Source organism: Lepus europaeus, chromosome 16, assembly GCF_033115175.1.
Source record: "Lepus europaeus isolate LE1 chromosome 16, mLepTim1.pri, whole genome shotgun sequence".
Lineage (NCBI taxonomy): Eukaryota > Metazoa > Chordata > Mammalia > Lagomorpha > Leporidae > Lepus > Lepus europaeus.
The window spans coordinates 47,394,714-47,418,698 of record NC_084842.1 but is presented as its reverse complement, the minus strand read 5'-3'; the positions used below and the strand labels follow the sequence as shown (position 1 = coordinate 47,418,698).

The following is a 23,985-nucleotide window of genomic DNA, read 5'->3' as shown; positions in this document are numbered from 1 at the left end:
CCCAAGTGCCTAGGCCCCTGCACCCACATGGGAGACCCAGAGGAAGCTCCTGGTTCCTGGCTTCAGATCATCTCCACTCTGGCTATTGCAGCCATTTGGGGAGTGAACCAGTGGATAGAAGACCTTTTTTCTGTCTCCTCCTCTCTCTCTGTCTGTAATTCTGCCTCTCAAATAAATAAATAAAATCTTAAAAATTTCATTTGAAAAGCAGAGTGACAGAGGAGTGGTCGTGGGGGATCCCCTATCTGCTGGTTTACTCCCCAAATGCCCACTAAAGCTAGGGCTGGGCCAGGCTGGAGCCAGGAGCTCCATCCAGATCTCCCATGTGAGTGGCAGGAACCCAGGTACTTGAGCCACCCTCTGTCTGCCCCAGGATGGAAGTTTTTAACATAAACTATCTATTCTCAATAAGAAGCTGTATATTTTCTGGCAACTCCAGAAATGTTAATATTTAAAATTCTGTTTATGTAATATTTAATGATAAATTAGACTAACATATGTAATACAGCGAATTAAGTCTATATGGTAGTTTTTTCCTTGAATCAAGTGATAAAATATTGATGAGAAATGGGCCTTTTGTTTTATGTAATTGAAGTTAATAGGAATATTGGGCCTTAGACCCCACATTCGTATTTTTGATGAGCATAGAGACTGTGGGTCATGCTATGTCCCCAGCTTCTTGCACATCCTTAGAATATGGGGCCAGTGCCGTGGCTTAACAGGCTAATCCTCCGCCTTGCGGCACTGGCACACTGGGTTCTAGTCCCGGTTGGGGTGCCGGATTCTATCCCGGTTGCCCCTCTTCCAGGCCAGCTCTCTGCTATGGCCCGGGAGTACAGTGGAGGATGGCCCAAGTGCTTGGGCCCTGCACCCGCATGGGAGACCAGGAGAAGCACCTGGCTCCTGGCTTTGGATCAGCGAGATGCGCCGGCCGCGGCGGCCATTGGAGGGTGAACCAACGGCAAAAAGGAAGACCTTTCTCTCTGTCCCTCTCTCTCACTATCCACTCTGCCTGTCAAAAAAAAAAAAAAAAAAGAAAAAGAAAAAGAAAAAGATTCTCTAGAATATGGTAGGTACCTGGTACATACTTGTAAGTTAATAAAGCCTCAATTTCTTTGAAAGAAAATAGAGTAATTTTGCATCCTAAATTAATTTTGAGGGTACTAATGAACACAATTAGAAAGTTTGAATTTTTAGATCAAATATGCTGAGTGATTGTTTTAAAATGTACTTAGGGTATGCCAACTCAAAAATCTTTGAAGACAACATGCAGATTTCCTGGATTATGGTAACTGTGATAGTCACCAGTGTACTTAAGAGTGTCTTGTGTGCCTGGCTCCACGCCAAGGACTTGGTGTGCATTGTCTCAACAGCAGTGCTGGGTTGACCAGCCGTGTTCAGCAGAAACAGAATGCAAGCCGTGTAATTTAAAAGTTTCTAATAGTCATATGTAAGAAATTAAAAATTAAAAAAATACAGTTTATGTAACCTAGTCTGTTCAAACATTGTTACATCAATCCTGTAATCAATAGGAAAAACTGTGGGGATACTCACCAATAGTGTAGATGCCTCAAAATCAGCTGTCTCTTTACATTTCTAGCACATCCTAATTCACTGAGAATAGTCTGCATTTAGAGTATACACAATTTAAAGTTGAAAAAGTAGATCCACATGTCCAGGCTGAGGATCCCACATATACTTAAACGCACTTCAGTTTTTTAAGTTCCATTAATTAAAATTCAGCGAAGTGAAAAATGGCTTCCTCGGTCACATGAGCCACATTTTAAGTGCCCGGTGGCCACATGTAGCAGTGGCTGCGTGTCTGATGAGAGCACCCTTGCTGAGGGGACCTGAGGTAAGGTTAAGTGCCTTGCCTAAGGTTACAGAGCTGGTGAGTGGCAGAACTGAGCCATATATTCAGAAAACAAAATGAAATGTACAAATGTGATTGTAAGAGATTTCAGCTAAATTTGATTAATAATATCCAGGTAATAATGTTTGTTGAATGAATAAATAAATCGGTAAGGGGTTTGAAGGAGTGGCCCAGCCCAGCCATGGAAATACACTGAACAGGACCTGTCCACAGTTTCTCCTCTTCCCCATTCCTTACTGAAAAGCTTGGGTGTGGTGGGAGTCCTTGACAGCCTTGGAAACAGGGACATCTTCAAGTTTGTATTTCAGAAAGCTCCCTCGGGCTATAGCCTGGAAGATTGATTTGCGGAGAACAAAATTGGAAGACTGTTAAAGTGCATCTGAAAATCTCACGAGGGATTTTAATATTGGTCACAAATCTGTGCTTGATATGCTGGTACTGTGATGCGCTCGTTGACGGGGGCACATGGCGGGTAGGGTAGCAGTGTCTGTGGGAGGACCAGCTGGTGTCTTGTCTGCCCCCTAGATGCTGCTGCTTAGCTCATGTGAAAGATGGGTGGGTGACGTCTTCCGAATGCACAACTCCGGAGGCAACACCAACAAAGTTCTTCTGTATCAGTTAGAAGGCAGTTAGGAAGCACGACTGCCAGGTGGACAGAAACACTGCCCTCACCCTGGCATGTTGGAGCTGGAAGTTGTAGGCCGTGTGGCGGGGCGGGGCAGCTGCAGGGGTGGGCCAGGGCCTGGTGTGCTCTGCCAGCCACCTCCCAACTCCTCTGCCCACTCTTCTGGGCAAACCACCCCTCCCCTGATTAGCATAACCTTTAAAAAAAGATGTTTCTATTGAGGAGGTTATTGCTGAGCCTGGATCTTTAGATAATTAGGCATGGCTGATTCTAATTCCAGGTGGGGTGACTTTTATCAGAACCTTCTGAAGATGAAGAAGTGCTAGGTTGTGGGCTGCACCTCTGCTTGCCTCATTTGCTTATGTTTTCTCCCACTGTAGCAGAAGGAAAGTGAAAGATTGGTCCTTGCTTAGTTGCAGTAAAAACTAAACCTCATTTCTCCTGTTGTATATTCCCTTAAAAATCATTTCCTGTACTGGAATTTAAATCATTAGTCTAGCGGGAGAAGAAGATGTACAGGATTGTATTAATGTAGCCAACATGTGAAGAATTACATTGAAGCATCTTTTGAACTCTGAGCAAGGGGTGATTATCAGGAAAGATTTCCTTTCAAACAAGAAAGCAACTCACTAGAAAACTCAATGTTGGTAAAGTTTAAAAAATTATTTCCTGGCCGGCGCCGTGGCTCAACAGGCTAATCCTCCGCCTTGCGGCGCCGGCACACCGGGTTCTAGTCCTGGTCGGGGCACCGATCCTGTCCCGGTTGCCCCTCTTCCAGGCCAGCTCTCTGCTGTGGCCAGGGAGTGCAGTGGAGGATGGCCCAAGTGCTTGGGCCCTGCACCCCATGGGAGACCAGGAGAAGCACCTGGCTCCTGCCATCGGAACAGCGTGGTGCGCCGGCCGCAGCGCGCTACCGCGGCGGCCATTGGAGGGTGAACCAACGGCAAAAGGAAGACCTTTCTCTCTGTCTCTCTCACTGTCCACTCTGCCTGTCAAAAAATAAAAATAAAAAAAAGAAAAAAAGAAAAAGAAAAAAAAATTATTTCCTGCCTCTGCTACCTCCTCTCCCACATCTCTACCCTTACACCTGAATTTCCAAGTGTTTGTTCTTTTCCAGTTTCTATATAACCATACAGTTCTGTCTTCTGTCATTTCTTAGGTAACTCATGAATTGATGTATTTATCCATTCACCAGACTGTAGGTTACTGTTCTGTGTAAGGAAACAGACGAAGGATACTTAACTCCCTCTCCTTTAAGAGCTTGTTTAGAGACGCTCCTTTAGAGCCACGGGAACAGGTGACGGCACAAGTACAGGCCAGTGCTGTAGATGCTGTAATGTGTGCGTGTCTTGGTGACAGTTTTGGGAAGATTAGGTCATGCTGGAACTGAGACTTCAGAATGAGTAGGTATTCCCAGGGTGGAATATGCTTCCCTAGGAGAAGGTAGAGCATGAAGAAGGGTCTGGAAAAGCAGAGCGTACAGGGAGTTCAGAGTAAAATGAGCAAGTCAAGGGGCAGCCTTGTGGGGGAATTTCTGTGTCATGCCAAGCACTTCGGAGTTTATTCTTCTGGGCAGACAGATCTCCAAAATAGCTTTGATGTCAAGCTGTGAAATTGCAAGTCTTTCTTCTCTATGTGACAATTAAAAGCAGAATTTAAAAAACGGCAATCTCTAGGGTGAGCATTTGGCACAGTAGTTAAGACATGGCAAGGGATGCCCACATCCCCTATCAGATTACCTGGGTTTGACTCTCAGCTCCACTTCCAATTGCAACCCCCTGCTAATATGCACCCTGGGAGGCAGCAAATGATAGCTTTAGGAGGTGGGTCCATGCCACCCACGTGGAGGACCTGGATTGAGTTCCCGGCTCTGGCTTCAGCCCAGCAAGGGGTGGTTGTAGGCATTTCAGGAATTTTCTAGCCTATGAAAGATCTTGCCCTTGCCATCCCCTCCATCTCCCCCTCTCCCTCTCCAATAAGTCAGTTTTAAAGAACAGCAGGATCAGATCTGAAAAGTGGCCACCACAATTTCCCTGAGCTATGTTGTTGCCTAGAACCTACTCATGTTAGGTTTCAGCTATGCCTGGTAGGTGGCATGACTGCAGGTTCACCTGGCTTGAAAGAGCTTAGTCCTTTTCTGTCCCTGTCACTAACTTGCAGAGCAACCTGAATGCATTTAACTCTTCAGTAAATGCTGTCTGAGCTTCGGATTCCGCTGTGTGAAATGTCGATAATTATACTTATATTCGCTTGCCTCATGGGACTTCTCCTTAATATTTATAGCTGCAAAATACTTTGCAGTCATTTTTATTAATAGTTACCAGATGTGTCGTAAGTATTAATGAACTTATGATCTGAAATGTTTTGAGCTCCTGAAATAGGAGGCAACTGCTTGCACAGGGGATATGCAAACGAGCATTAAAATGCAAACAATACACATTTGGAAATTTGAGCTATTATGTATGAAGGACAAATGGCACAGTTAAGATTTCAATAGGCTTTGTAGATTTATTTGGTACCCTTAAAAAGGTTGCTGGATTCATCACATGCCATTGCCAAATATAGAAGGCTCAGGACCCCCAGCCCCCCTGCAGATGCGGGCACACACACATACACTCGCATTCCCTAGCACACACACACACATACACTTGCATTCCCTTCTCCAAATCATCCAACTTCCTGGGCATCATCTTCCGCTTCCCCAGTCTCCACAGACATCTGTTGCCAAATCGTCTCCTTTATGTCTCTGAACTTCCCTCCCTTTTTCTCTTAGCATCCAAATTCGGGCTCTTAGTAGCTCTCTTCGTGGAACAACTAAAGTAATCTCTCTCTTTAAAAATTTTTTTGGGAAGGGAGAGAAACAGATTTGAAATGCCCACAGTAGCAAAACTGGGAGCTAGAAACTTGATCCAGGTCTCCCACATGGGTGGCAGGGCCCCGACTATTTCAGCCATCACCTGCTGCCTTGGAAGCTAGAACTGGGAGTGGAACTAAGGCTCCAACCCAGGCATTGCCATACAGATTGTGGGCATCCAAGGCAGCAGCTTAATTGCTACACCAAAGGCCCTGGAATTTCTTAGTTGATTATGCTAATGTTAGTATCTCCTCTGGATAAGGATTAGACCTCTCAAAACATAGTTCTCTCATGGCTTCAGTCAGAAACCTATGGTGAGCAAACAAGGCCACCTCCATCTGGCCCTAACCCTTCTCTCTGCTGGTTAGTCTAGAGAGATCTCCATTTTCCAAGACCTGGAAAACTTAGTTGCTTTTCCAGGGTTAGAGGGACCACTCGGCACACAGTGTGGCCCCTCTGCCATCATACCTTTGTCACGTTGCTCAAGGCCAGCCTCGTCATAAAATTGCCCCATGAAGTTTTTCAAGACCCATTTTATTTAGGGCCCCTTGCTCCTCTGAAATCCTTTGCATTGGAAACTTTGATTGTGATCCCTGTCCCATATTGGACTTTTCGGTTATGTGCTTGTGCATTCTTCCCCCAGAGTAGCTTGTCAGTAGGTTGGGAGCAGACTCTGTACCCATGGGCAGCACTTGACATGGTGCCCTGTGCATTGTAAGCCCTGGTACAGACTCTTGAGCGGAATTGACATCAACAGAAACAGTGTTGGATTGCATATATTCCTTAAATGTGTTCCCACAAATATTTTTAAGCACCTGCTGAATTTTTCTAATCACATTGAGTCATTAAAAAAAAAAAGTGTAAATTATATTTGTGCTCTAATTGAGTCATTAAAAAAGTTTCATCCTAGGCCGGCGCCATGGCTCAACAAGCTAATCCTCCGCCTAGCGGCGCCGGCACACTGGGTTCCAGTCCCGGTCGAGGTGCCAGATTCTGTCCCAGTTGCCCCTCTTCCAGGCCAGCTCTCTGCTATGGTCCGGGAGTGCAGTGGAGGATGGCCCAAGTGCTTGGGCTCTGCTCCCCATGGCAGACCAGGAGAAGCACCTGGCTCCTGCCTTCGGATCAGTGCGGTGTGCCGGCCGTGGCGGCCATTGGAGGGTGAACCAACGGCAAAGGAAGACCTTTCTCTCTGTCTCTCTCTCACTGTCCATTCTGCCTGTAAAAATAAAAAATAAAATAAAATAAAAGTTTCATCCCACACAGTTACCCTTACATTCGTGGTAGGTTGTTACATTTTTGTTTTATTTATTTTTGTTTGTTTTTTACTTCTTCCACTAAGCAGAGGAGATGATTTATTGTACACATGTCCTGCTTGGCCACAACTGAGAACAGAACTGGTCCAAAATGTCCCAGGCCTGGGACAAAGGGCATCAGGGACTGTTCTGCTGTCAGCAGAGTGGATCTCATAGGTGGTTTCAGTGATCCACTGACGATGGAAGTTCCAAATCTTTCGAGACAAGTTGTAGATGGCAGCAAGCAGTCCAACAGCTTGTAGCAGTGTCCTGTGGTCTGGCACTTCTTCTCCTTCGGCCATCACAGTGCACAGACCAGCAGTGTGCTTGGACCTCTGTCTCATCGTTCTGCGCTTCAGCCTGCGCGTTCGCTTCTTCCTCCACTTGGCTCTCGCCGTGCAGCCGTCTCCAAGAAGAGGCGCTAACGCCGAGAGCTGTATTTCTAAGTTTTGAAAGGGTAAACTCTACCTTAGTGGAAATAGTTATTCCCGTCTTGGTTGTGAATAAGATCTGAGAAATGTGAGTACTTTGGGGTTGGAGCTTGACAAACTTCTGTCTGGCTTCGCCAAGAAATATACTTTGAACACCTTCCCATGTCAGGGCCCGAGGGTGGGGTGGGGGTGGGGGGCGCTTTAGGTACTACAGAAAGGAAGTGAAAACAAAGGCAGCAGCCCCTGCACTCAGGCCTGGCTGGGAGCAGGGGGGATGCAGGCTGGAAGATGACTTGGTTCTCAGGGACTTGGCAGAGAGCCGTGGAGAATTTGGGAGGTGGGAGGAGTGGGAGTTGTTGTGGGATTTGAGGGGATCCTGGCTCCCGGTCAGGGAATTGAGGTGGGAGCTGGAGGGTCTTGTGGTTCAGGCCCTTATCACATGCAGTGCGCTGCCCCCAGGGTGTCCTCCCTCGGACACACCTCCCACCCTAGCCCTGCCTGCCCAGGGTTTGCAGGGTGAAGTGTGTGTTCCTTCACTTGGTGGCTTTGCACCTTCCATCTTTATCTGTTACGGCTGCCTGCTCAGTCCGCTCCCTGTACCTCTTCTCAGGTCCTGTCACTGGTCCCTTCTAGCACAATCCTCTGTTTTCTTCCAGAAGCAGTCCCCAGGCGTAAGTGGTTATAATACTGCGCTTTGCTAAAAACGAGATACTCCATGCTTGTGCTTTCAGGTTAACAAGCAGCCGAGTGGGCTCTTCTCCCTCGTTCCGGAGCGTGGGCTCCCTGGGAGAAGTGAAGACTTCAGCAGTGCAGACTTAGCGTGCCGGCTCTGTCTAGAAAGTCCTAGCTGTGGCCGACGCCATGGCTTAACAGGCTAATCCTCCGCCTTGCGGCGCCGGCACACCGGGTTCTAGTCCCGGTTGGGGCGCCGGATTCTATCCCGGTTGCCCCTCTTCCAGGCCAGCTCTCTGCTATGGCCCGGGAGTGCAGTGGAGGATGGCCCAAGTGCTTGGGCCCTGCACCCACATGGGAGACCAGGAGAAGCACTTGGCTCCTGGCCTCGGATCAGCGAGATGCGCCGGCCACAGCGGCCATTGGAGGGTGATCCAAAGGCAAAAAGGAAGACCTTTCTCTCTGTCTCTCTCTCACTATCCACTCTGCTTGTCCAAAAAAAAAAAAAAAGTCCTAGCTGCATAGAAGCCTCAGCGCCCAGCTGCACATAGGGACCAAAAGCAACTGGATTACTTGGGACCAGAAGAAAGGAAGCTTGAAGATGTGGAATCTCTGTCTATAGGCAGTTTAAATTCTGGATTAGGGCAGCGGCCAACTGTTGTTGCCTCCGGACCCAGCAAGAAAAGGAAAGCCAGTCCTAGGCCTGTTCTGCCAGGACGAGCCCTCTCTGGAGCCGGGCACGCAGAGGCTCCGTGCAGAGCCTCGCATCAGAGAAGGGAGACCTGGGTTGGACAGAGGCGGCCAGGAGGCTGAAGGTAGAAAGGGCAGCCCCCTGGTGTCTTGCAGAGACGACCACGTCTGCACACCTGCTTTTATGTCCCTCTGCCATTGTTAGCTCTGCAGCTACAAAATGACTTTTTGGTGCCTTCTGCTCCTCCTGCCGTTTCCTTATCGTGGCTCTCATTATTATTATTATTATCATTGCTGCTTTTTAAAAAACGTTCTTTGAATGATATGTCTACAAGTAACAAAGTCCTTTCCTGTGATGTTGCTCATGTCCATTAATTCAGGCTCTTATCACCTCACACCTGCTCTGTTGGTGGAATCTCATTACTAACTTGCCTCCTTGGACTTTAAATATTTCTTCAATCAACTTGCATCCCACTGCCAGATGAGTTTCTCCAATCTTCAGCCATCTTCTGCTTTGTGTGCTTAGGAATGGGTAGAGAGCCCTTGTTATTACCTAATTAGGTTGGTTTCACACACCCCAGGACCCCAGATGTGCTCACCTGCTCTATTCTGTGCTCTGGGTTTGTGTTCCAGCCAGATTGGCTTCCTTCCTGTTCACTTCCTGTGCCATCACGTTGCCGTGGGTTCTTCCTGGCCATCAGGGCTTGGTTTGGCTTCCGCATTGTGCCTAAAATCTTTACAGATCTTTCCTATTCTAGCCACTTCTCCATGCGAAGTCTTCTAACACTGGTCTGCATAGCCCTTGAGGAAAGAGAGGGCATGTGGGGGTGCACAAGTGCACTGTGCGCTGTTGTCTTCAGTGTGTGTCTTGCGTCCCTGCTGGGGAGTAAGCCCTGCCCCGGGCTCCTTTTTGTATGAGGCGGCGCCCCTAGCACACGTGGGCCTGCTTGGCGGCTACTTATTGGAGTTCTGTAGCATTGTGAGAGTTCGCCCTGGGTGAATGCTGCTTGCTCTCTGCTTTGTCCGGTGAAAACCTCCCCCAGGGGTCCCTGTTCTGCCCCTCTGGGTCCCTCACCCGTGCCCTTGTCTCCTCAGCCCGTGCCCCGAATCATGGTGCAGTCTGCTCTCCCAGATGTCCGGGCAGCCAGGACGGAGGAGGTGAGTCAGCCGGGGGCCCCTGCACAGTGGGTGGCCCTGATGCCAAAACTGTTTGCTGCACACCCCAGGTTTTTTTCTTTCAGCATTCCCATTTGGATAATTAACTATAATATAGGTCACTTTCTTCTCCCCCTATATTTTCCTTGTTACACTTTTCTATTTTCAACTTGTTAATCATATGATTGCTAAACTTTTAGGTGCTTGACTGCTAATGTCGTCTGCTGCTTTAATAGCCCACTGCTAGGCAGAGGAGATTTCTATAAACAGAACAATCTCCTTCTTCTAAGTGTTTGCTTAATTCTCAGTTTTACATTTCATTCCGATTCATGATATCAGCGTGAAAAGACTAATGCTAAGCTGGGGAGAAAATAGTCTCTTATGATCTCCCACAGATCAACAGCACTTCTCATCTTATGAATAGCAAATCTGTTTTCCCCAACTGTGCTTTCATTCTCTTAGGAATGCTCCATCTTTATGGGAAATTTTATTTATTAAAACAACAGCAAAAACGGCCCCGCAGTTTGACAGAGAATTCAGACCTCTGTGAGTTCCTCATTTCTCAAAGGCATTTTCACTCCAGCTCTTGGGCCTTTCCGTAGACAGCATCCTGGTGCCCCCGCCCTGGTGCCTGTCATTCTGTGAGGCAGGTTAGAGCCCCTGGGCAGGACGGAGGCTCATAGCAGGGCCCATGCTGCTGGAGGTGCCCTAGCTGCCCGAGGGTCTGCAGCTCACCTTCGCCATCTCCTCAAGTCTGGCCTTTTGCACAAATGTCTGCAAATGTCTCTCTCAGGGCTTAATCCAAGGGTGGCAGCCAGGTTGCAACTCACGGATCAGCTCCAGTCAAGTGGAGCCGCTGCCCGGAGTGCTGGGGCCTGTGGGGTTCCGCAGCTGCGCTCAGTCGCCCCCTTCTGCCGGTTTGCAGGTCTCCCCGTTGTTGCTGCTACAGCAGACCTGACCCCTAGGCTGCCCTTTCACTTACTGGGAGCCTCCAGGATGACTGAGATAACAGTTGTTGCCTGTGCCCTACCAGTGATTCCTGCAGACAGATTGGCTAATGCCTGCGACCCCAAGGCAGTCCCTGGGGACAGCCCTCAGGGCTCCTTCCTGTCCCTTTTGCAGCCAGTCCGCCAGCTCCTGAGGACTCAGTCTCACGTGGTGGCGAGAAGGAAACAGGAGCATTGCAGGCCCACAGCTGCTGCTGGGAGCGGAGTTCTTGTGTTGCTTGTGTATTCTTCCCTGCGTGGCCAGTGATTTGAAAACGAAAATAGAAAAGAATAAATAAAACACGTACAAGTTGCAAAAGAAAAATGATTGAAGGATTGCCTAATCTTTTAGAGTATTTATGCTGGTGACAGTTATTGATCTATTGGATTGAGTAAATTTCGCAGCCCGAGATCCATCACAAAAATGGGCTGTTAATCTCAAGAGGTGCCGTTAATTTCATCCCCTGAAAGTGTGCCTTGTGGGGAAAAAGGGCCTCTGGAAACAGGAATATCAATGACAGTTCACAGGAAAATGCATGATTTATCAACGTGCTGAGTTAAGCCAAGTAACTGTAAGAGACTTATAGATCTCAGCTGTTTCCCAGTTCAAATAAATCCTGTGTTTCAAATGGAAAATGACCATTCCTGTAATATAAATAATTTTTCCGTAAATATTGGAAAGCATATTTCTTTCTCTGAGTATCGCCCCTCGCCAGCCCACCCACCTCGTTGCCCATTCCTGCCTTCCCTGTCCCTGTGAAGAGGGAGTAGAAGATGCCCGCCCGCCAGCCTCTGCCGGCTTAGGATATAAACTAAAGGGCACCTCGGTGTGCCTCAGAAACACCAGGATTTGGACAAGCGGCCGCTGTCCTCATTTCCCATGAGACGGGGCCGGGTGTGACATGAGAGGCCTCGGCCAGCACAGGTGCTGCGGGCCGGCCTCAGTCAGTGGTTCCTCCTGGCTGCCTCTCGAGGTCAGAGGCCCCCTGACCCGGAAGAGAAAGGGCTGGGGCTTGCGGGGAGCCTCTGTCTCTTCCTCTTCTTCTGACTGCCAGCCAGGGGCACCCTGCCGGGTGCAGTCTCCGGGGCCTTTCTTGGTGCCCAGGCTGCTAAAGCACTTCAAATCCTCCGATGAGATCATCCTTTCGATTCTGCTGGAGAAAAGTGCTCTTCTGGCCTCCTGAGCAACCGGTTCTGTCTCCTTGCGAGGTCGGAGCAGGCAGAGGATGCGTTTCCAAGGGAGCAGAGTTGGCAGTCTGTGCGGGGGTGCAGGGGGTGCACACCTCCCGTGTGTGCACCGTGCCGCTGGGGAGTGGGGGCAGGTGGCAGAATCTTACTTTATGTAAGAGACGTGGAAGGGACAGGGGTGTGGCTCGGTGGACCCTCAGTGTGGCCACATGCAGGGCCAAGGTCACGCGGACTGAGGTGCTAAGGGCACTGCAGCCAGTCGGTCCTGCCCCCAGCAGAGCTGTGGCCTTTCACACCCACACACTGCTTTTGGATTCTGCTGGGCGTGAACACCCCGTTTTGTGTTCTCAGCCCCGTGCTTCGCCCTTTTCCCCCTGCAGGCGCACCGAGAAAGCCTGGGACCTGGCGTGTCTGCCGAGGTGACGGTGCCCACGGTGGCCCCCGCGGTCAGGATCTGTGACATACCTGCTAAGGGTGCCTCATCGCCACCCGCTGCCGCCGCCATCACCACCCAGGCCCCGGAAGGGCAGGATGGGCCTCCCAGCCCCGTGAGCGAGGCCTCCAGCGGGTACTTCTCCCACAGCGTCTCCACCGCTACGCTGTCGGATGCACTGGGCCTGGGCCTCGACGCTGGGAGCCCAGCCAGTGGTCACACACCAGGCTCCCCGCCCATGCCCCTCTGTGCCGCCAGCCTGGAGCCCGAGCTCACACCACTCCCGGATGCTCCCTGTGACCCCCAGTTGCGGCCAGGCGCCGCGGGGCCCAGTGCGCAGCCCCGCTCGGGAGCCGCCCCTGACCCTCCGGCCAGCCAGCAGCCAGCAAGACGCGAGGCCCAGGCCGAGGCCGCCCCCAGCTGTGAGCTCCAGGCCGCCAGACCTCAGCTACCTCCTGACCTCGCGCCCCAGGCGCCCTCCTCCCCCTTCCGAATCCACAAGGTGCGGACCTCAGAGCTGAAGTCCTTCACGCGCATGCTTGGCGGCGACTCCGGGGGCTCCTCCAGTGCCGAGGAGGACCCGCTGGCTGCGGGAGCAGCGGGGGCAGTGGCACAGGCCCTTGCCAAGCCGGACGTGGCCTCCGATTCTGAGGACGCCAGTGAAGTCCCTGAGTGGCTCAGGGAGGGAGAGTATGTCACTGTGGGCACCAACAAAATGGGCGTCGTGCGGTACGTTGGGCCAACCGACTTCCAGGAGGGCACGTGGATTGGTGTGGAGCTGGACCTGCCGTCAGGTGAGTGGGGCCAGGCCATAGCGGCCACTCCACTGCCTCCTTTGGTTTGGTGGGAGGCTGCCCTCTGCATAGGCTGGGGGTCTCTGTTCTCTCTGAACTTTTTCAACATTTGCAGTTTCCCCAAATTTCTCAGAAACCCACGATAGTCATTGAAAGCTACTCTACATTTGGGAATTTAGTACCCTTTAATTCACAGAAGCGTCTGCATTTGAAATAGGACAGTAGTGCTGTCTGACTTGTTTGCCTGGGTTACACGCGTGCCGGTCATTTCCAGCTGCAGTTCCTGTAAGTTCTACCTAAGACATCCAGGCTTCTCTGCACCTGGGCTGAGTCTCCCCAGAAGAGGTGAAAGAACTGTGGCACGGTCTTCAGGCTCATTACAGAAGGATCCGAAAAACTGAGGGGCAGGACTGAAGGAAGAAATTTGTCTTTTGGAAGGATTCCCCCCACCCCTGGCAAAAAGCAGCGAGAAATCTTCCATTCACTGGTTCACTCCCCAGATGGCCTCAACAGCCGGGGCTGGACCAAGCTGCAGCCAGAAGCTTGGCCCTCCATCTGGGTCTCACGGGAATGGTAGGGGACAGAGACATTTGAGCCATCATTTGCTGCCTTCTAGGATGTATTAGCAGGGAGCTGGCTCAAAAGTGGAGCAGCCAGGACTCAAAACTGGCACCCATTTGGGATGCCAGTGTCACAGGCTGTGGCTTTACCTGCTACACCTCAGTGCCAGCCCTATTACTGGTTTTTTAAATAGCTTAATTGCCATGTAATTTATACACCATAAAATCTACCCATTGCTGTCAAGTAGTATTTAGTACAGAGTGTGCAGCCTTTACCATAACCGGATTTTGGAACATTTATCACCCCAGAAAGCCTCCACCTGCCCTTAGCAGCCACTCCCCTCCCCCAGCCTCGATTACTAACCTGCTTTTTGTCTCTCAATATACATGAACTGTCATAATGTGGACTCCATGTCAGTGGGTACAGGCATTGTGTGGCCTTCTGTGTCTGGTTCCTTTCCCTCAGCATGGTGTTGCCTTGTTGAGGCCTTGTCGACACTGCATTACTTTTTTTTTTTTTTTTTTTTTGACAGGCAGAGTGGACAGTGAGAGAGAGAGACAGAAAAGTCTTCCTTTTCCATTGGTTCACCCCCCAATGACCACTGCGGCCAGTGTACCGCACTGATTCGAAGCCAGGAGCCAGGTGCTTCCTTCTGATCTCCCATGCAGGTGCAGGGCCCAAGCACTTGGGCCATCCTCCACTGCACTCCTGGGCCACAGCAGGACTGGAAGAGGAGCAACTGGGACAGAATCTGGCGCCCCAGCCGGGACTAGAACCCAGTGTGCCGGCGCCGCAGGCAGAGGATTAGCCTAGTGAGCTGCGGCGCTGGCCTGCATTACTTTTTAAGACTGAGTAATACTCCACGTATGGACAGACCATATTTTGTTCAGCCATTTGCCCATGATGGATAGTTAGTTTGCTCATTTCCACTGTTCGGTGGAGATTTTGCTGTGGACATGGTCTCATTTCTCTTCAGTTGCTACCTGGGCAGTAGCTCAGCATGTGGCTACCGTGGTGAGCAGAAGCAAAGCAGCTACGCTGTGCACTCATTCCCCTAACAGCAGATGAGGGTCAGAACAGCCCCTCCCCAGGTGAGGCTGGCAGGTGGAGCTGTTGAGGGATGAGAAGACAGCAGTCAGGGCTGACGGGGAGCTCTGCCTCTGGTCAGAAGAGGGAGGGAGGGAGGGACAGTGCTGTGTGATGTCTACAGACCAGAGGCAGCTGGAGGCTGCCTGGATGCCGTGCAAGTTCCAGATCGCAGCCGTCCCAAGAGTGAGTCCACATGTGCCCTGTTCGACGTGATTACGAGGGGTCTGTGGTGTGATATAGTGGGCTAGCCCACCCTCTGCAACCCCGACATCCCGTTGGGGCGCCAGTTTGAGTCCTAGCTGCAATACTTCTAATCCAGCTCCTGCCAGAGGCCCAGGAAAACAGCAGAAGATGGCCCAAGTGTGTGGGCCCCTGCCACCCTGGTGGGAGACCTGGATGGAGTTCCTGGCTTTGGCTTGGCTCAGCCCTGGCTGCACAGATATTTGGGGAGTGAACCAGTGGACGGACAATCTCTCCCTCTGTTCCTTTCTAATAAATGAATACATATTTAAAAAAAATAAAAATAAGTGAGTATGATTGACCACCACCGCACATGAAATTCCTTCAGTCACTTTCTGGACACTGAGTCTCCTGAGCTGCTCGCTGGATGGGGTGAGGCTGGCTTCTGTCCAAGCCCAGCCATGGGGTCTGAACCTTGCAAACCCAAGGCAGCTCTGGACAGCTGCACAGGCCCATCTCTTGCTGTACAGACCATGCTGACAACGTCACCTTTGTGTCTGGGCCTGTGAGCTTTGCTGTGAAGTCCTCTGTGTTTTTACAAATAATCTGGCAGAGAATAGCTTGAATTGGAAGTGATTCTAGAAGCTTTTGAATCAGAGGCTGAGAAATATTTTTAAACCTGTTTCTCCTGAAATGCAGAGGAGAATTCAGGAGTTTGTATTTGCAGTTGGATTTAAGAATTAAGAGGGGCTTAGTGGCCGGCGCTGTGGCTTAACAGGCTAATCCTCCGCCTTGCGGCGCCAGCACACCGGGTTCTAGTCCTGGTTGGGGCGCCAGATTCTATCCCGATTGCTCCTTTTCCAGGCCAGCTCTCTGCTGTGGCCTGGGAAGGCAGTGGAGGATGGCCCAAGTCCTTGGGCCCTGCACCCGCATGGGAGACCAGGAGAAGCTCCTGGCTTTGGATCGGCGTGATGCACCGGCCGCGGCAGCCATTGGAGGGTGAACCAACGGCAAAAAGGAAGACCTTTCTCTCTGTCTCTCTCTCTCTCACTATCCACTCTGCCTATCCAAAAAAAAAAAAAAAAAAAAGGGCTTAGCAAATAATTTAATTCATCCAATAAACACTAATGAAGCACCTACTGTATTCTAGGCACTATTCTAGGTTCGAAATATATCTTAGTGGTGGAGATCAAGTCCCTAAATTTTATTTATCTTATTTTAGAGGGGAAAAAGTACTAAAGAAACAAATAAAACTTTGATAGTAATAAATGGTATGAAGAAAGTAAATTAAGGTTAGGGTTTAGAAGATGGTAGGTGTTCCTTATAATGTCCCAGTACACAAAGGCAGGAATGACATGAAGGAGAAACTGGGGAAGGCGATGGGGTTGGGCCCAGGGTCAGGCGGGCAGCCTCCCAGGCCCAGGGCTCCTCAGGGGTCGAGCCGAGGCAGGGCGGGCTTGCCGCATTTGACAGCGGAAAGGTAGGCCATGAGGCCCCAGGTCCATGGTGGCTGTTCCAGCCTGAACTGCTGGGGGCTCACCCTTGTGGCAGTGGAGGTGGTGAGCAGGGTGGCCGTGTTGCCAAGGAGGTGGGGAGGCCCCCGGGCAGCGTGTGTGCGCGCTCTCAGGTGAATCTGAGGTGCAGGTCCATGTGCTAGTGGAGACAGGAGACACACGTGAGGGCCACGTGGGGGCCACATGGGGCTGTTGGTGGAGCTGCCAGGCCTGTCAGGAGGGAGGCGGAGAAGCAGGGAGGTTGGTAGGGGGTTTGCCTGTGTAGAAGACCCCGAGCTGAGCCTGCTCCCCGTCTCCCAGTGGCCGTGGTGTCAGGTGGTCCCTTTGTTAGTCCCGGTGTGCCACCCTCCCGGTGACCTCCGGAGTTCCTGTGTGCATTTACAAGGGGTGCTCAGGCCAGCCTAGCGCCTGACTCGCTGTCCTGGGCCGGTTTGGCTGGTTTCCCCTGAGTAGTCTCAGGGAAAAGAATCATTCCACCAAGGCCACCCTGCCTAGATGGCAGTTTGATCATTTGGGTGGAAAACGGTCTGTGCCCACTGGATGGGGCGAGGCGCCAGCTGTGCTTCGGTCTGTCTCTCCCCGGGGCAGGACCTTCCAACACCTTGTCACAGGGCCAGGGGGCGTCCATCCCTGGTGACCACTGCCTGCTGCCCTGGGTGACAGTCACCCTGTGCTTGGCCCAGGAGCTGCCTGGACGGGACCTTTAATGGGGCAGTGGCACAGAGGCGGCAGTGTGGGGGCCGTGGTATCTTCAGGGAGGAGGTGATAGGTCAGAGGCGCGGGACACCCCTCCACATTTCCTCCCTCTTCCTCTGCAGGAAAGAACGATGGCTCCATTGGAGGGAAGCAGTACTTCAAGTGCAACCCTGGCTACGGTCTGCTGGTGAGGCCCAGCCGGGTCCGCAGGGTCCCAAGCACCGGGCGGCGGCGCAGTGCAGGGCTCCGGCCGCAGGGTGCCCCCGAGACCCGCCGAAGCGCCACCCTCTCGGGCTCTGCCACCAACCTGGCCTCTCTGACGGCGGCCTTGGCCAAGGCCGACAGGAGCCACAAGAACCCCGAGAACCGGAAATCCTGGGCTAGCTGAGCTGTGGCCTCCCTGTGAACAGGAGCTGGGGAGCCGGCCCCTGGAGCCCTTGTGGTGATGGCCCGCTGGGGAGGTGGGGGCTGGCTGGGGCCGCAGGGTGGGGGAGGCTTTTTGCACATGCAGGGCTGGTGACCTCCCCAGCCTCTCTGGAGCTCTCCAGTGTCTTTCCTCCTGCACTTGGAAGATGAGGCACTGCAGCTTGCGCCTCTTCAGGTATATGTGGAAGGTTCTGGGAGCCCCAGGGGATTGTGGGCCTATGGGCTGAGGTCCTAGGGGACACACAGGCCCTGCTGGGCCATCTCCCTGCCTGCCTGTACCTGGGGCTTCCCCACTGGGGCTTTTGTGCCCCTTGCTTTTTTGGAGTCTGGTGACCCCATTCATGTCTTAATTTAAGCAATAATCCGAACTAGTGCCCTTCCTGTCCTGTCCTCTGGCTGGAGGGCTGGCGCCAACACCCCCACCCGTGGCTGCCCTTGTCCTGTAAGCCCCCCAGGCCCCCCAGCCCAGAAGTGCCTCTGCTTGGCCCCCAAGGCTCCTTCCAAGGGCCCAGTGTGCTCCAGGCAGGGCTGTGGCCAGAGCCCGCCTTGTTGTCCCGTTTGTCAATAGGGTGCCTTGGGTTTCTTTGTGGGTTTCAGTGTGTCTACACCTGGAAAGTCTTTTCTGTTTGCCGTTTAGTCCCTTAACAGAATGCTTGGAACATATTTATTTCTATTTATTTTCACCCGACCCGAACTCCTTCGCGAGCCACAATCGGCAGGGGCCCAGGTGCGGCCGCCTGGGGCCTGCCTCCGCCTCGCTGGCTGCTCTGTGCCTTTGGGAGCTGGCAGCCTCCTGCCTTGGCAGGGGCCCCTTCCCAGTGCCCCTGCACGGCGGCTTCACCGTGGCCCTTCTCCGATGAAGAGGACGACAGACTTCTTGCAGAATTACATTCGTGCTTCTGTGGGCACTGACTGGACTGGGTGGGGAGTTGCTGCCGTATCGGCTGCACTTGTGGTTTCTGAGGGGGTCCTTAGGCCAGTTGGCTGGTCCTGTGCCATGCGGGTCAGTGGCCCTTGCTGGGACACTGTTATTCCTGGAGCCTTGGGGCCAGGTTTGGGGGCCAGGGCCGTGTTGGCGAGATGGTGGGCTGGTCAAGTGCAAGGCAGAGGATGCACCCCAGGTAGCCCCGGGCTGCTGTGGCCTCACAGCTCTGGGGTCGCGGTGTGCCTTGGGCTCCGTGGGCGGGCAGCCTGTCGTTCGCGCTCGCCCCAGACTCGAACACCGGGAGCGTTCATGGGGGACTCTGTGGGGCTCAGAATGCCACAGCTGCCGCAGCTCTGGAGGCAGGGATGCCCTGCTTGGTTTCAGTCATGAACCCAGTGCTCCAAGATGGCCAGCTCCAGGGGGAGGCTGGCCCGCAGTGGCTGAAGGACAGAGTGGTCTCTGGCAGGGGCTCCAGGCCGCCCTGCCCTGGGCCTGCATGGTACCCCTGGCCTGGGGGCAGGTGTCAGGAGACCCTGCCTGCTGCTGGGGGGCCGCCTGGAGGCAGGCGCTCTGCAGCTGGCCCTGGGGGAGACACCTGCTGGGCATTCAGTGCTGAATGAAGCGCGTCATTGCTGCTCTGCTTCTTCTAAAGCTTCTGCTCGGCAGGGAAGTGTTCCGCACTTGTGCTTCGGGTGGGGTTTTGTCCACGTCCGCCAGCGTCAGCGTGTCCACTGGGGCAGGGTCCTGTGCCATCCCTGTCTCAGGAGGTGAGCGCTGCTGGCCGCCCAGAGCCTGAGGGCCCCCCCTTGGGACTGAGGGCCGTGAGGTTGTGGCCTGCTGTTGCAGCCGTCTTCCCAGGGCCGTGATGCCCATGGCCTTCCGGGGGGTCTGCTGGGAGAGTCGGGTGGGGATGAGGGGCCCCGGGTAGCATTGGTGTTGCTTTAAGACAGAACGGGATAGAGTGGGGCTATTGACTGAACAGGTTCCCGAGCTCCAGGAGCAGTGGAAGAGCCTGGAACTGTTCTGCTCAGGCCAGCCCTTTGTTGCGTGGCAAGGTTTCAGCGCCTCGGCTCCCGAGCTGACGGCCCCGGCCCTACTTCCTCCTGTCCGTGTGCTGACGCCGGGGCGCCTCTGCTCCGACCCGGGGCCTGTGCCTGCTGTGTGCTAGGCTCGCTGCCCCACAGAGAGGTCCCTCTGCTGCCAGGCGCAGTGCCCTGCCTGGCCAGGGCGCTCCTGGACGTGAGGCCTCGGCCTCGTTCGTGGCTGTTAGGAGAAGCCCGTGGCCTGCCCTGGGTCACGCAAGGCCCATCTGGCCACCCTGGTGTCCCTGGGAGATCTGACCACACAGCATCCCTGAGATCTGTCAGCCCTGTCCCAGGAAGGCCCTGAGCGCCTCTGTGACTGGAACCAGGCCGAAGTGGGTGGGTTCAGTGCCCCTGCCCCGCTGCCCTGCACAGCCCCTTCGGACTGGAGAGAGGAAGCTGCTCACAGCGTCACTGCTGCTGTCTGCTCCGCCTTTGATTCCTTGCTCTTGCTTTTTGGTGCAGACTGACACGGCAAAGCAATGACGTGGTCACCCTTGCCCTCAGTCCCCCAGCCCCAGGGCCCAGCGTTTCCTGGGGAGGTGCGGCAGGAGGTGAGGCGGGCGGCTCTGGGCCCTCAGTCTGCCCATCACCTCACTGGGCAGACCGATGGAAAGCAGCAGCTTTGGGCTTCTGGGCGCCGCTCCTAGCAGGTCCCAGGCTCTGCTCAGGCAGATGTGTGGTCAGTGTGTGCCTGCCAGTAGGGCCACCTAGGTTAGGACAGGTCACAGCCAACCAGCCAGGCCTCTGCCTTCCACTGTGCACACCCTGGGCTGGCAGCACCCCTTGTGGCCCCTCCCACATGGCTGCAGGCCATGCCCACCCTTGGCAGTGAAGGGTGGGCGGTGGGTGTGTCAGCAGCTTAGCTGGAGGGCCTGGGGGAAGAGGGAGGGGCATTTCTGGGCCCACCAGTAGAGCCCTGTGTGCCTAGTGAGAGAATTGGGCCAAGAACATGAGCACTCGAGGCAGGATGGCTTAGAAGGGTTTTAGATCCCCATGTGAATCCCCGCATTTTCTCCCCTGGGCTTCACAAAGACGAGAAGTTCCTGGGTATGTGTGTTCCTTGCTGAGACTCGCCCTGCTTGCCTGCGGCCGGCCTGTGTGCACATGTGAGGAAGTGGCGGGGGTGCCCACAGCGGGTGAGAGCCCACGGTGGCGGTCACGCCTCCCCTTGACGCAGGACACTTGACGCAGATGGACCCAAAAGCACCTTTCTCAGAACAGTCCCTGGTGCCTTCCTGTTGGGCTGCAGACACTAATGGTGTTGGGAGAGTCTTGGATCATCCTGTGTGTGTGTGGGTGTTTGTAAATATGACAGGTTCACATGTTAACAGATGACTGATTTGGGGATTATGTTGATTTGGTACACAAATGGGAGTTAAAAAATCCAAAGACTCTATGATGAATTGTAAAGAAAGATTTGTATCATATAATGAACTAAACCAGTGTAATTTTGTACTATACTTGCCTTCCCATCAAATGACCAACAGCTTCTAAATAAATTCCGATGATTTCTTGCCTATGTCTGTGGTTGGTCTCGTTTCTCCCTTCCCGGTGCCTGGGGTCTTGAACTCACTGCAGACGGCTGCCTGGTAATGGCACAGCCTTGTTCTTGGTGGTGGTGGTGGGACTCCTCCAGATGAGAATGGAAAGAGGTAGGTTCGGGTCTCGGCAGCGGGCCCCAGGGCCCTCGCCTCGCAGCCTTGCCCACGAAGTGCTTGGCTGTTCAGGATTTGGACGGAGAACCCAGAGAGGCCTGCTGGTTCCTTGAGCATTGTTCCCTTCTTTAGAACTCAGCTCCCTGCAGAAGCCAGGGATCAGTAGAGACTTGGCGGGGGCCTTGAACAAGGTAACGGGAACTTCTGGGCTAGCCAGGGGAAGGTGGCCTGAGAAGGACCATCCCAGCTCCATTGTCCACCTGGACTTGTCCTTCCCTACAACTGGGAGTGGAGAACTTCTTCCATTACCTTAAAGGTGGGTGGACCCTGGCAGGCTTTGGGGCAAGGTGTTTTGAGAGGGAGGATTGGGGCTGTGGCGGGCTGGCCAGGCCGGGCTGAATTTGGGTAAACTTGTACTTCACTACATGTTCTGATTTCAGTAGGGTTTGTCTTCTGGACTCCTGTGACCCCAAAGTCATAAGTTAATGGTGTACAGAGGTGGAAATTAATACCATTGTGATGAAGTGGAGCCTAGTGGAGAGGGCCTGAAGTCATTGGGGTATCCTGCTGGAAGGTAGTTCTGGCAAGAGGGTTGGTCCTGGAGGCGGGAGGCGGGCCCAGCCACTCTGCTTCCTGGCTCACCCTGTTATCTTTCCTCTACACCTGTTCTGCCAATGCCATTCTCAGGCCTCACCAGAAAGACACTCAGCCAATGGAACTGCCGGATTCTGGAATGGAGCCTCCAAAACCCATGAGTTAAGTCAACCTGTGTTCCTAAGTAGTTTCCTTCTGGGACTTCATGATTGTATTGTGATAAAAGCTGATAATATCCTGAGCCCTGCTTGCCAGGGATGCCAGCTTACTGCAGACATCCTGTCCAGCTCTGTGCCCAGCATGGGTCTGCAACACTGGTGTAGATGGTGGAGCTGGGCTCTGAGCAGGGGAAGACCAGGCCCCCTTTGATAGCCAGCAAGGGACGTGATGGACGTGATAGAGAATATTCTCAGCAGTGTATGGCCACAGCCATGCGGAGGTCTGATCAGAGGTGGCCGGCATTCAGAGCACAGCTCAGCAGGACTTGTTTATATTCATAAGTGCAGAAGAATTGTTCTCGGAGATGAGCACTGCCAAGTAATGACAGAAATCTGGCAGCCAGAGCTGCCCTGCTCTGACTGAGGCAGGAATCTGAATGTAGAATTGATCTAGCTCTGAGGATAAATCCTACTTTTCAAGCTGCTGCTACTCTTGCAGCTCAATGAGGAGGCCTTTCTGTAGCTCAGACCCTGAAATGGGCTTGAGTTCGTTCATTCGAGTCCCTCAACAAACCATTTGTGCCTGTCTTGTGCCTGGCCTTGTGGAGCATAGTCTAGAAGAAACAAACTTTCCTGCTGGGATCCACGCAGGGGGACCCTGGAGTGCAGGCTGCAGTCAAGGGAGATAGCAGGCCGTGAGGTGCCTAAGCAGAAACGGCAGTTTGGGGCCAGATCCTAGAAGAGCACTGGGTTGGGGAACGGTCCTCAGTATTGGCCTCTGCCCCCATCTCCACTCCTGTTCACCTCCATGTGGCAACATCAAAACAGTTCAAGAGCAGCTTAATATTTTGTGGTCATTTCTAACTATGTATACTGAGAGAAAACAGATCTTTTACTTTGGTTTTCTCAGGGGAGGGGGGCAAGTCAGTGGATTCCAGGGTCTACTGACATGAGAGGGAAGCCTCAGCACTTGGTCCTTGAATCTTACAGATTTGATCCCAAGCCTTCCGAGCATTTGCCCTGGCATTCAAGACACCTGCATCCCCTATTAGATGCCTGGGTTTGGGTCCTGGCTGTTTTCCCAAGTCCAGCTTCCCGCTAATGTGTACCTGGGAGGTAAGTGGTGATGGCTTTAGTCGTTGGGTCCCTGCCCCCGAAGTGGGACACCAGGATTGAGTTCCTGCTCCAGCTGTTGTGGGATCATGGGAACGAACCCATGCATGGGAGATCTCTGTTTCTCAAATAAGAATTTAAAGCCAAAAAAACTTCAACTTTTAAAAAAATTGTTTTCTATTGTTATAGGCAAAGCCCCAGGAGACCACACTCTTTTAAGATGAGGCTGAGGGTGCAGCTACAGTGGTAAAGTACAGGCACACAGAACTACCTACCCAGCAGACAATGTCAAAAGGCTGTATGTATTCCAAATGGGTGGGGATGCTGTTAGGATCCTAACAATTTAGGGGATGCCTGATCTTCATGTGATAGTAGAGAGGGAAGATGGGAGCTAGGGCTGGCTATAAAGGAAGGCTGGGGAGGCTTGTGCTACAGCAAGGGAAGGTATAGTTTGGGGTCTTGAGAGCTCCCACAGCCTGTCATGGTGTTGGAAGGCTCATCAGGTGGACACACACAGCACAGGTTGGAGGGCTGGGAAGTGAATGAGTGAAGGAGGCTTTCGTGAGCTCAGAATTCCCTCTCTTAACCAGTCATGCTTAATTGTCAGCATCATACTTTTTAGGCTCCTTGGGTCTCTGGGCTCCGCAGTCCTTTTGAAAAACCAAAGGGACTGATGTTGAGAGAATGCTTCCATGGCGGACCATTTGGCGTAGCCACTGGGGATGCCTGCATCCCATATAGGAGTGCTTGGGTTCTAGTACTGGCTCAGCTTCTGATTCTGGCTTCCTGCTATTGCCACCCTGGGAGGCAGCAGGGTACTGAAGAATTTGGGTTCCTGCCACTCTTGGCATTAGCTGGCCCAGCTCTGGCTGTTGCAGGCTTTTGGGGAGTGAACCAGTGGATAGAAGATCTCTGTCTGTCTGTCTCTCTCTTACTGTCTCAACCTTTCTAATCAAATGAAACTAAAATTTAAAACGACCCACTCCCTTTCAGGCC

At 52.8% G+C, this 23,985-nt stretch overlaps 1 protein-coding gene across 1 annotated transcript in view; it reads left to right on the top strand.

Moving 5' to 3' along the window:
* KIF13B (kinesin family member 13B) overlaps window positions 1-17,519 on the top strand; it is a 212,894-nt gene extending 195,375 nt beyond the window's left edge. Inside the window, exons 38-40 of the mRNA XM_062212673.1 lie at window positions 9,533-9,595; window positions 12,147-12,993; window positions 17,156-17,519. Of these exons, the coding sequence (XP_062068657.1) occupies window positions 9,533-9,595; window positions 12,147-12,993; window positions 17,156-17,421 (1,176 nt within the window). The 3' untranslated portion in view covers window positions 17,422-17,519. The remainder of the gene's footprint in view (window positions 1-9,532; window positions 9,596-12,146; window positions 12,994-17,155) is intronic.
* Window positions 17,520-23,985: the final 6,466 nt, after the last annotated feature.